The 11,538-nt window shown below is 32.4% G+C and overlaps 2 protein-coding genes across 2 annotated transcripts; one reads left to right on the forward strand and one right to left on the reverse strand.

Moving 5' to 3' along the window:
• LOC109339168 (nuclear cap-binding protein subunit 2-like) lies at nt 1-4,981 on the forward strand. Its single transcript, XM_019576578.1, has 8 exons — nt 1-190; nt 275-498; nt 1,510-1,648; nt 1,731-1,764; nt 3,158-3,268; nt 4,110-4,163; nt 4,296-4,405; nt 4,648-4,981. Exons 1-8 carry the CDS (start codon nt 173-175, stop codon nt 4,720-4,722), a joined length of 765 nt encoding a protein of 254 aa, XP_019432123.1. The 5' UTR covers nt 1-172; the 3' UTR covers nt 4,723-4,981.
• Nucleotides 4,982-7,694: 2,713 nt separating this feature from the next.
• On the reverse strand, nt 7,695-8,664 carry LOC109339167 (probable cyclin-dependent serine/threonine-protein kinase DDB_G0292550). The gene has a single exon (XM_019576577.1). The coding sequence runs from the start codon at nt 8,616-8,618 to the stop codon at nt 7,812-7,814; it is 807 nt and encodes a 268-aa protein (XP_019432122.1). The 5' UTR covers nt 8,619-8,664; the 3' UTR covers nt 7,695-7,811.
• Between the last annotated feature and the right edge of the window lie 2,874 nt (nt 8,665-11,538).

Here is an 11,538-nt window from a genome sequence, read left to right on the forward strand (position 1 = left end):
ATCGGGGAGAAAAAGTAATTAAGTGAAAGTTTAGTCCCGTCACCAGTGGATCACATTCAATAACGGGTCGAACTGACCCACCCAAGTCTCCGTGCCCTAAACTTGAAATTTGCGAGTGAGCTTTATTTTGGAACCAATTTCTTAACAGTGTCCGAGTTACAGAGCAACACACATGGCTTCGTTATTCAAGGTACATTAACACACATAAACAATCGCATTCTACAATTACGTATCTTTATTTTAATTTAATTTAATCTATTATTTGTTGATATAGGATCTATCGAAGCTTTCAGCATATAGAGATAGAAGATTCCCCGGAAATCAAGAGGAATTTGAATACGCGCTTCTGACATCAACTACTGTTTATGTTGGGAACATGTCGTTTTACACCACAGAGGAGCAAGTTTATGAGCTGTTTTCCCGAGCTGGAGAAATCAAGAAGATTATTATGGGTTTGGATAAGAACACAAAAACACCATGTGGTTTCTGTTTCATTTTGTATGTCTTGAATCTCAATTTAATATATTATATGTCTATTAATAATAGTAATAATAATCTTAGTGATTGATTTTCAGGAACCATGAACAGTAGCAGGTAAAAAAAGGTGGTTAGTGTAATTGGGTGAGGGGATCCAGTTGGTTGAATAGGAATGAGTGTGCATTTTTAGAGCCCTCAAAAAATTGATTATACAGAAATGTTTATGAACATGTGTTTTTGTGAGAATTTAAAGAATTCAAGCTTCTCCTAAAAGCTTATTTTCAGCTTTTTTAAGATAAACATTTCTGTAAAAGCCTGAGTAGTGATTTAAATTACGGTTACATTGTCTTACCGCAATTGCAGAAAACTGGTGGTTGCGATTCCGGGTGGAAACTTCCAAAATCACCATATTGTGACTGCAATTGCGGTTATGGAGTGCAATTTAAAACACTTAGACTGACCAAACAAGCATATGAGTGGGATAATTATTTTCTATTGAAAAAAGTGGCGTGTGTAATTGGGCTCTTAATTGTGGTAATTTGTTAGCGATTACAAATGTTACTCATTATCTGTTGATGATTTGATAGCAATTGCGAAAGTTATTCATTATCCATTAGATGATCCCATGCATGTTGAGGTTCCAGGTAGTTAGTATAATTGAGGATTCTAGTTGCTTGAATAGGAATGGATGCGCACTTCTAGGTCTCGGGTCCCTTTGTATGCCTTTTCTTTTAGTTTTTATATTAAAAAAGGCATTCCTGAGATTTATATACTCATTTCTGAAATTTATATACTTGTTTGTTTGGGCTTTCACTAAAAACGTTTAGATCAATAAAATGTTGAAATTCAACTTTTGGTTTTAGGATAAGCTAAAATTTTTAGCATCTCCTAAAAAGGTTTCTACCAAAATCATTTTGGAGAGTCATTTTTTTAATGCCTAAATAAATGGGCCCTTAATTGCATGATTCATTTGGCATTGTAAAAGTCATCATTGTTGATATATGATTCTATGTTTTTGTTTCATACCACCAGGTATTACTCGCGTGAAGATACCGAGGATGCTTGCAAATACATAAGTGGGACAATACTGGATGACCGCCCTATTCGTGTTGATTTTGACTGGGGATTCCAAGAAGGCAGACAATGGGGTCGTGGTCGTAGTGGTGGCCAGGTCAACTGTTGTTCCTCCCTTTACTTACTGTTGGTAAATTTGCTCTTGACTGGATATAAACTTGTTTTGTTAATTTGTGCAGGTTCGTGATGAATATCGTACAGATTATGATCCTGATATCCTTTTAATGGTTTATCATAATTTATCTGCAATTTTTGTTCTCGTATGAATTATATGTTTGATTTTCTTTGTTATGAAACAAATAAAATAGTATTATTTTAGTACAGTGTAGCTACACAGTTGTGGGCTTGTGGCAATTCTTAAGAGTGCAGTTTTGTGATGAATATTACACTAGTTATATCCTATTATAAGATTGGGTTAAGAATGTATGCAATAGAGAGAAAGTTGGGGTATCAACCTCTTAGCACAAATACTTGGAATTTTGGAGGACAATGATTTACAATTTTTATCATATTTTTTACTATTTTATACATGTATCCCTGAACGTATCGTATCCTATATTTTAGAAAAAATATTTGTCGACATATCGGATACATATCATATTCGACACACATATTCGTATCATATCTGACACACGTATTCGTATTCATGCTTCATAGGTACCGACTATTGTAGAAAAGACAGTGGAATCTTATCTTTATGTAGTTTGGGCATGTGTGGAGGAGGTAGAAATGTTAGGAAGGATAATAGATCAAATGGATGCTAATCCAATTATTAGAGGCAGAGAGGAAAACCAATATTAAGAAAGACATAGCTATTAGTTCATCAATGGACATGATTTATGATAGAATATTAAGGCGCCATCTGATCTATGTAGCTAACCTTACCTAGTGAGAATAAGGCTTAGATGTTGTTGTATAGCTCATTAACGATTAACGTTCAATAAATGTACATAGTCGACTTTTGCCTTAGTGAGCAGTGACAGATGTAAGGAGAGGCAACCATAAACCTTGTTGGCCCCTCCTTCCTCTGTATTTTTCCCCTCTTTTCATGTGGATGTGGTCAGTCAATTCCAAAATATTTCCTCTTATGTTGCGCAGCTTACGCAATTTTTGTTTGGAATAGTTGAACAAGATCATTTATTTATAGGTTTATAGCCCATTAACAGGAGGATATCTCAGTGATTCTTTGTGATGAGGTAAACTATTATTATTCTAGAAAACAATAGAATAGCTGGTGATATATTATGAGATAGATCAGTAGAAGTGAGTCAAAGCAATGAATTCTGGACATGTTTTCCCCCTTCCCAGTTTGATGTTTTCTAGATCCATCCTTGTTAGCTCGCAATTATTATTTCTTTAAGGATATCCCTACATTTTCCAGAAAAAAGGAATATTACTACTGCTAAGATTTTAGTATATTCTTATTCATAGTGAATTATGAATACTCTCATACCTCCCGTTGATCTTGAACCAAAAATTTAACTGCTACATAATTCTTGAATATGCACTAGTTTTTATCTGTTTTGTTCTATCCTTTGATTGATTGGCTTATTGGAGCAACAAGGTATTGCACTAGTCCCCTTTTAGTTTCCTTAATTCTACATACGTAGAGGTGGATATGGAAAGTTGGTTCAGAAAGAGTTAGAAGTACAAAGGCAGCTTGTAGATTATGGTGCTGGTTCTTTGGACTCTTTTCCACAAGTTATTCCTAGTTCCTGTAAGTTACTTCAAACTATTTTATACAAAGATCTACATCTGCTAAGAGGGTCTTTGGTTCAACGTGTAACCTGTTTTGGAATCATTGTAAATTTGGTTCATATACATTTTCTCCTAGGTTTCAATATTAGGTGGTGATATACCCCTGCTTATTTTTAAGATGTTATTAATTTATTATAAGTAACACTGACTGGAAAGTGCACCAAGTCATGGACTAACGTCACAAACTTATTAATCCACAATTACACATGATGTTTACATTGCTAGTCGGGGCCAAACATCATGGCTATCTCTGAGTAATTATGCTGAACATGAGACAGCCTCCAATTGCTGTGCAGTATGAAGAAATGTCACAAAGTGATCTTCCTCTGCTATTGAAAAGTTTCCTGTTATCTGTGTGTGACCAAGTCCAGAAGTTCAATTTGTACTTCTATAGAATTAATTTTAAGCTTGTTTTAGTATAATGTAAATACCATTGTGGATAACTAAGTTGGATCTGGAAATACCTATTGTGTGTTATGTGCATAAAAAATTGTAATGATTTTGCAAGTTTCTTTGCTCATCATATTCTGAATCTCATGGTAGTGGCTTCTTCTGCATTTCTCTGTTCGTCCTTCAATTTAATGTTGTATTTAGTTTTCAGACACCAAATATGAGTTAAATCTTAACACTGTATGACAGGCTAGAGCACCAACATGTGTTAGTCTCTTGGTGAACCAGCCTCCCATGTTTTTTTTTTATTTATTTATTATCCCTGTCTTACTTGCATGTGCATTTTTATCAATTTCTGTGAATTTTGTATTGCTCGAAGATTAAACTATTCGGAAAATTTTCTCCTGCAGATGGTAGACAAGGTGGAGGCAATGGCCATGGTGGTTCCTATCGGCGTGGTAGAGGTACTACCATCTCTAGACAATCTCTTTTGTCCACAATTTTTTTATTTTTCAGATGTGCATAGAAGGGTTCATGCTATACTGATTTGACTTTAGATTTACCATTACATTAATTTTGTCTCTTTGACATGATAGACTACCATAGGAAGAGACGCAGAGATGATGACCGCCGCCACACACAAGAGTTCTCAAAAAGAACATCGGATCATGATTCTCGGAGGAACTCTGACAATGAGTCTAGACCGGTAAACTTTACTACTCGTGATGCTTCAGCCTTATTGATCAAGTAGGTTACAGTGAATCAGTGATTCCAATTTCTATACCTATTAGACCACATGGTTTATGGGACTTGTTTCTTCAGTTGAAGGCGGAATGCAATTGCCATTATGGCTAGTTCAACATGCTATTTTAAAGTTACCATGTTTCCTCATACTCTTAGCCATTTAGTTCTGTCTCAATCAAATAACACTTCCTCTGATGTTGGCAGGAAAAAAATCCACGGTTTCGAGAGAGAGGTGACTCTGATGATGATGAGGATGATGATAGAAAACGGCGGGCTTAACCAGAATTTTATGCTTAATCTAAGTTGATTTGCATTGAACATCTTTGACTAACATGATTAAAAGTGGAAGATTGTACTTGTATATCATTGCAAATTGCAAAAATCTTACTGTTCAGTTAACTTTGGCTTGAAATTATAAGTTGGTTCTGCTGCGTCTGGCTGTGCTAAGTTATAGCTCTTTATGTCTCCTTGCAATTGTTGTCTTGTGCTTTTTTTTTTCTTTTTTTTTTTTGCTATAAATGTTTCAGATTCTGCTTTCTTTTTGTTTGTATTTACCTCCTGAGGTAAATAACCCACGTTTTTTCTCTGAAGTAGTCAAATACCAAAGTTGATAGTCTTACTCCAAGTCTTGAAGGCCAACAACAACCCTTGGAGATTTATGCTTGGTCATTCTTAAATGTCCATTTTAACTTTTAAATGATTCAGAGAGTCCAATTTTTAATACAAGTACTTAGCATGAGCCGTGAGGGATATATGTAATGTATAAGTAGGTGCATGGTTAAATGTTCAAATCCTTATCCAGGTCAAATTACAAGAAATATTCTTGTGAAATTCTTACTTGTGTTTCCCTATTGGGCCGGGTCATTTCGGGGCCTTTACTTAACCGAGTTGTGCATGGTTAATGTCAACCTTAAGGATCTGTCTTTGACTGAATCAAATAAGTAATTTAATTGAGGTTTTTTCAACTTAGCTTGGGTGCCTCAAAATGACGTTGAAAAGATAGTTTTTCTTAAATATTAAACTAACCTTAATATTTTTGTATAATATTTCGTATATAAAAAACATTATTAATCTAACTATCTATGGTTAATAAATCTTATACTAGACAATGTTATGTTAAATGCTCGTCCAATTATTAAAGGTCTATTTGCGAGTTGATGTTTTTGAATATTAATAAGAAGAAAAATAAAATGTTGTAAAATTATCTCATAAATATATTTCATGACTCTCAAACATTTATCTCTTCAAAACTCGACCCAAAAACTAACTCCAAAGAAAATACCATGTAATACAATAGGTGGTGGGACATATGACATATACGAGGTTACATATACTATATATGTATGGTTAGACTAAATAATATTATGTATATAATTTTTCTATATTCTAAGTTTAAATTAGGGGAAGATAGGTTTACATGTAAGACTATAGAATATCATCAACCTTGAAAATAATTTATTATGAAATTTATATTTATAAAGAGGGAAAGTTTGAGAACGGAACCAAACCAACCGGTAAAATCCTTCCTTCAGAATTGAATCCAAGTCACAACGAACATGAATAGAAAGCTTCACTGAATGTGCCAACCCCAATGTAGATTTTTTTCGGACACGACTCAAACCATGGCTTAATAATCTAAGAATGACAAATTCGATTTTTAATATATTTTCTTAAAAACATATTTTCTGCCAATGTGATACGTGGATCTATGGATATTTTTAATAGTAGTATAGTTGATAGATGATTAAGTTCTTTACACATGATGTTAGAAATTTGATTCATTTTGTATTCCTAGAAAATTCTTTGTTGGTAGATGCAAAAAGGGAAAATTGTGAAGAGAATATTATCGAAGTTAATAACAATTACTCAAATACATTACACACACAATGATAAAATAGTTCATAAAATTCCTTCCTTTCCCGAATCTACATATTTGGATCAAATTGGGAGAAATGAAAATTTTGAAGAACCTTTACAGACTATTCAATAATCAAACTATCCAACGATTTTTTCAATAACTATTTATTGACTTTATTTGTTTTAGGAAGCAAATTGTATCTAACATAAAGTTCCAGACAATAAATTGCTCTTTACTCTTAAATTAATAACCAAAGCTGTTGGAAACTTCGAATTATCAGTGCACTAGTTCTATGCCCTTTGCCCAAAATGTAAGCTAAAAGCATTCATTACTATTACTAATAATTACAGACAGCATAAGTGAGTCATGTTTCCCCACTCCCCTTTTAGGATATTGTTTCTTGTCGCATATTAAGTCTTCAATTTTGTTTTCACAAATAAAATACTACAATTAAGTAAATAACAGCCTTTAAAACATGCTAAATAGAAAGTTAAAATTTTTGCACTATTAATTAATAAATATAAACCATCTATTCCAAAAGCATGTCTCATTCTAATAAAATTTTGACACCTAATAAAATTGATGTATATGTTTTCCATTGCCAAAATTTATTTTTTAGTAGATGTCACAATTTTATTGGATTGAGACATAGTTGGGAGATCTTATCTACATTCTTAATTAATTAGAGAAAACACATTAAAGGAAGGGGGCTAAAGGCTACTATGATGTTTTTTTTTGGGGAAGGATTATGTTACTGAAAAGAAGGAATGAAAATGCACAAATTTTATGTCCTATATAAATGGAGAAAATATGTTACACGGATAGTATAATAATTTTTTATATTGTTATTATGTCATTCACCAGTCAAATTTAATCATATTACTGTGTTATTTATCGGTAAAATTTAATTATTATTAGCTATTCAAAAAAAAATATAAATAAATAGTGTATTAACTATATGTAAATTATTATATTGATAGAGTATAGATATTACATTTGTATAAATATAAGATGAGTGTAATATGTATGCCATGAATGTGTAAAATTTATAGACAATCACTCTATAATTCCTTATTCATTTTGGATAATATGATGCAGACACATTTTACAAAAATTGTATACATTTTTTTCTGTATGAATATTCTATTCCTTTTCATGCTATTGAGAGGAATATTAAGAAGGAACTAAACGCACAAATGTCATGTCGTATATAATATTAAGGACCATGTCTTCTAGTTGTTGCATTACATGAACAGTTGAACACAAAATGTAATATAGTTCTTTTCCAATTGAAAAAATACTGAAATATAGAGCATTACACTGCACAAATGATAACATTACATACTTTGCATTGTTCTGATCTTCAAAACATGAAATTGTGCATGATCACAGATGAAACTTGCAAACAAAATATCACAATTCTCTCATAATTTTAGTATTTTTCTTATAAACTTGTATGCATTGTGTGTCTCTCACTCACTAATTGTTTGATAATGTAAAAAAAATACACTTATGGGGTGTACCCTTGTTGCTTCTCATACTCTTCCATGGTGTCAAACTCATTTGGATACTGGTTTTTCTCATAGTAACCTTCATTTTCAGTGTTTCCTCTCTCTGATTCATACCCATTATTGTTAAGCTTATAATTCTCATTACCACTATTCACATGATAGTACTTTCCATTGTCCATGTACCTTGTGTCACTCATTCCTTCTCTATTCCCCTCATAGCCATTCATGTTATAATTGTTGTTGTTGTTGTTGGAGTAGCTATCTACATAATTCTTGTTGTAACCATTGTTGTAATTGCTCCTATACTGTTGGTTATTGTCGATGTTTCTGTACACTTCGTTGTCTTCGTTGTTGTTGTTAATGTTGATGTTTGTTTTGTCATTGTTGTTGTAGAAATTGTTCTTATGATATTCTGTTTCGTATTTTTCGCCTGTGAAGTCTTCTTTGAGAAGCTGATTTTCAAAGGTTGTAGTAGTAGTAGTAGTCTCTTTAGTGGGAGGATATTGGTTAGAATCAGTGCCATAAAGACCATACCCTTCACCACTATCAACAAATTCAGGTTCTGGAGCTGGCCCTGATGCTATTATTGGTTCTTGTTCTGGTGCAGCCGGTGCTGGTGATGGTGTTATTGGTGATGGTGATGGTGCTGTTATTGGTGCCAAGGACTCAGCTTTGACATTGTGAGTGGTTCTGAAATGAGTGAAAAAGTTCAAGAACTTGCCCTCTCTTGCTTGAATCTGAGGGGAAAGAACAAGAAGAAGAACAAATATGAAAAAGAAAGAGAATTGGGTTCCAAAAGAAGCCATATTGGAATAAACAATGAAAGATAACTGTTAACAAAATCAAATTGTTTAAGCTGAATTTATAGAGAGGCCACTTGTTAGAAATCAAAGGCCGGGTAATTATGCGAGGATTGTGGAAAGAAGAGTGAATGTGGGGTATGATTATAATGACCTATAGGCCATGCTGCATGTGCAAGGTTTGTTAATTTTAGCATGGGAGACACTAAGATATGTAGTGCAGATTGCATAGAAGAGCCTAATAGTTTTAGTCAAAAAGTAGCATTTTTTCTTCATTACTTTTATTTTTGGCTACTGAGATGAATATATCCCTCTTTTGTTATCTGAATTTCAAAATTAATTGGTGGACCTACCACAACCCTTTGTCCCTTGTTTATTAGGCAGTTGAATGAAAGTGAAGGCTCATTGAAATGGGAAGAAAAAGAAGACAATTTGGTGGGAATGTGAAACATAGAAAGTGGGAAGCCACATTGCAGGCTCACTCTCTCATTTGTAGTACTTATTTCCCTAAAAGTACGAATTAGTCTCAAGGAAATAGTTCCAATACTTGTTTAAGACATACTTATAAGTTGGGAAGGATATGTATTCTGATGTCATATCTTAAATCAATAAAAATATGTGATGTTAATTAAAAAATTAAATATTTTTTTTTCTATTTTTACTTCAATATCATTAGTTTAAAATAAGATATCATTATCCATAATTTTGAAATGAGAATAAAGATCATGTGTCTCACTTATCGATTAAAATTTAGGGAATGAAGTATCTCCTGGTATAAGGAGATAAGTTATCTCCTCATGTCATTGAAATCATGACATGTGTCATGTTTCATCATTTTCTATAAAAATATTTTTAAAAATAAACAAAATAGCACACATATTACATTTTTACTGACTAGAGGAGATAAGTTATCTCCTGATATGAGGAGATACATTATTCTCTAAAATTTATTAGCTACTGACATAGTATTTTTTAGACGAGTCATCTTTACTATGGAAGGTAAAAACACAAAAATGAAAACCAACCATGAATGGAGATAAGTTGTTCCACTATTTTGTGTCTTATTGTGTGTTAGTCTAATGGAAAATTAACACATACTTAAAAAGAAAAATAAAAAAAATATAAAATAACATTTTTATATTATTTAATGGTATATAATTGACTTGGGACATGAAGACAGGATCCTTCCCCATCCACGATTACATGATTCTATCATCTATTTGGCACATTAAAGCATGTTACAAAATTAGTCATAGATAATCTTATAATAATGTCATATAACTACATATGAAAATCAGTTTTGGCATAATGTAGTTAGTTTTTTTTTTCTTCTTTAAGTGGGTAACTTAGTTTGTTCCTGTTTATTTATTTGAAAAATGTTAATAATACACCATTTTCACTGCTGATTCTGAAATGCAAATTTACCTCCCGTAAGGGACCAAACAAGAATTAATTAAGTTGAACTGATGAAAGAATCTGCTTAAAAAAATAATCAATTTCATGGCCCATGATAGTTCTAGACTTTAGCTCGTAAATTAAAGAAATTTCAGTTAGCTCAATGAGTGGCATGATTAGTTGAATGCCGGTTTAGCAATTTTGATATTCTATGTATACGTTTTGGAGTGATGTTGAAGGAACAGAACAATTTACTTTTGAGACTAGCGTGATTAGTGGGAGAATAGTTCAAAAACAAAAGCAGAACTGGGACACTATTTATTATTGAACATGCCCTTTGTGATGGGTGGGTGGCCAGGTAGGTGAACATTTTGTCTTTAGGATTGAAATTTACTTCAGAAAATTATAGGAGGATTTACAAAACAAATTCACTATTTGTATAAGGGAAAAAGATGTATGCACTGACAGTATACAAGATTTATACACTGTTATTGTATCATCCACTGTTGATGTTTAATTATTGTTGACTTTTTAAAAAAATTAATCCAAATGAAGGGTAAATGATAGTGTGCATGTGTATAAATATTTACACTGTCAGTACAGATTTTACACTCTTTGTATAATTAGAATATGCAACACAAAGACAATGGATATAGATTGATATATTTGGTTAACCCGTGTGATTTTGTAAAGAATCCTGAATTGGTTTTTGCTTATCAATCCATAATTCTTTCAGGAATTGATTCCTTATATTAAACAAATCAGATTTTCACCTACAAATTAAGTCAAAAATGAATAAATGATAATGTGTATTCATCTACATGTTTGAGTTATAGCATACAAATAATAATTTTATCTTGTCGCATTTCTCCTATGTCAAAGTAAATTTAAATCTATAAAAATTGGCACTAGAAACAATTGTATGGGAAGTTATAAAAACTCTACTAAGGATACCAAAATGTCGATATTTGATAGGATATGTACTAGTATTATGTGATATAGTTAATTATTCTCCTAATACTAGGTGATAAAAAGAGATACTCAAATAATACTTTAGTCTAAGTTCAAATAACATATATTTCATCACCTCATTTACATACGGGAAAAAATTGTTATTAATTTAATAATTTATTATTTTTTCTTATTATGGTTAATGTTCCACTCCATTATAAAAAAGACACATTACGGTGGACAAGAGAGACAACTTTCACTCAAGATTGGGTAAGATGATTTATCATAAACCCTCTCAGGATTTGGTTGGATAACCATGCAATTTGGAAAGTTACCTTGCTAGCTAGATAGTAACGACAAGACAACACAAGCACCACATCTAACACTCCATTGCTATACCAACTGTACATAACTATCACATCGTTTGAGCAACATAGACCCCTTGTACAAGCCGCATGCTATTATACAGTATCATACTTTCAGTTAGATGACAAGATAGGTTTGCAATACAATTACTCTGGATAGCACAAGTTGTGAGTCAACTGTTCACATAGTATGGACCTGACAAAGATGCCTCACA

The sequence above is a fragment of the Lupinus angustifolius genome, unplaced genomic scaffold, assembly GCF_001865875.1.
Source record: "Lupinus angustifolius cultivar Tanjil unplaced genomic scaffold, LupAngTanjil_v1.0 Scaffold_60_94, whole genome shotgun sequence".
Lineage (NCBI taxonomy): Eukaryota > Viridiplantae > Streptophyta > Magnoliopsida > Fabales > Fabaceae > Lupinus > Lupinus angustifolius.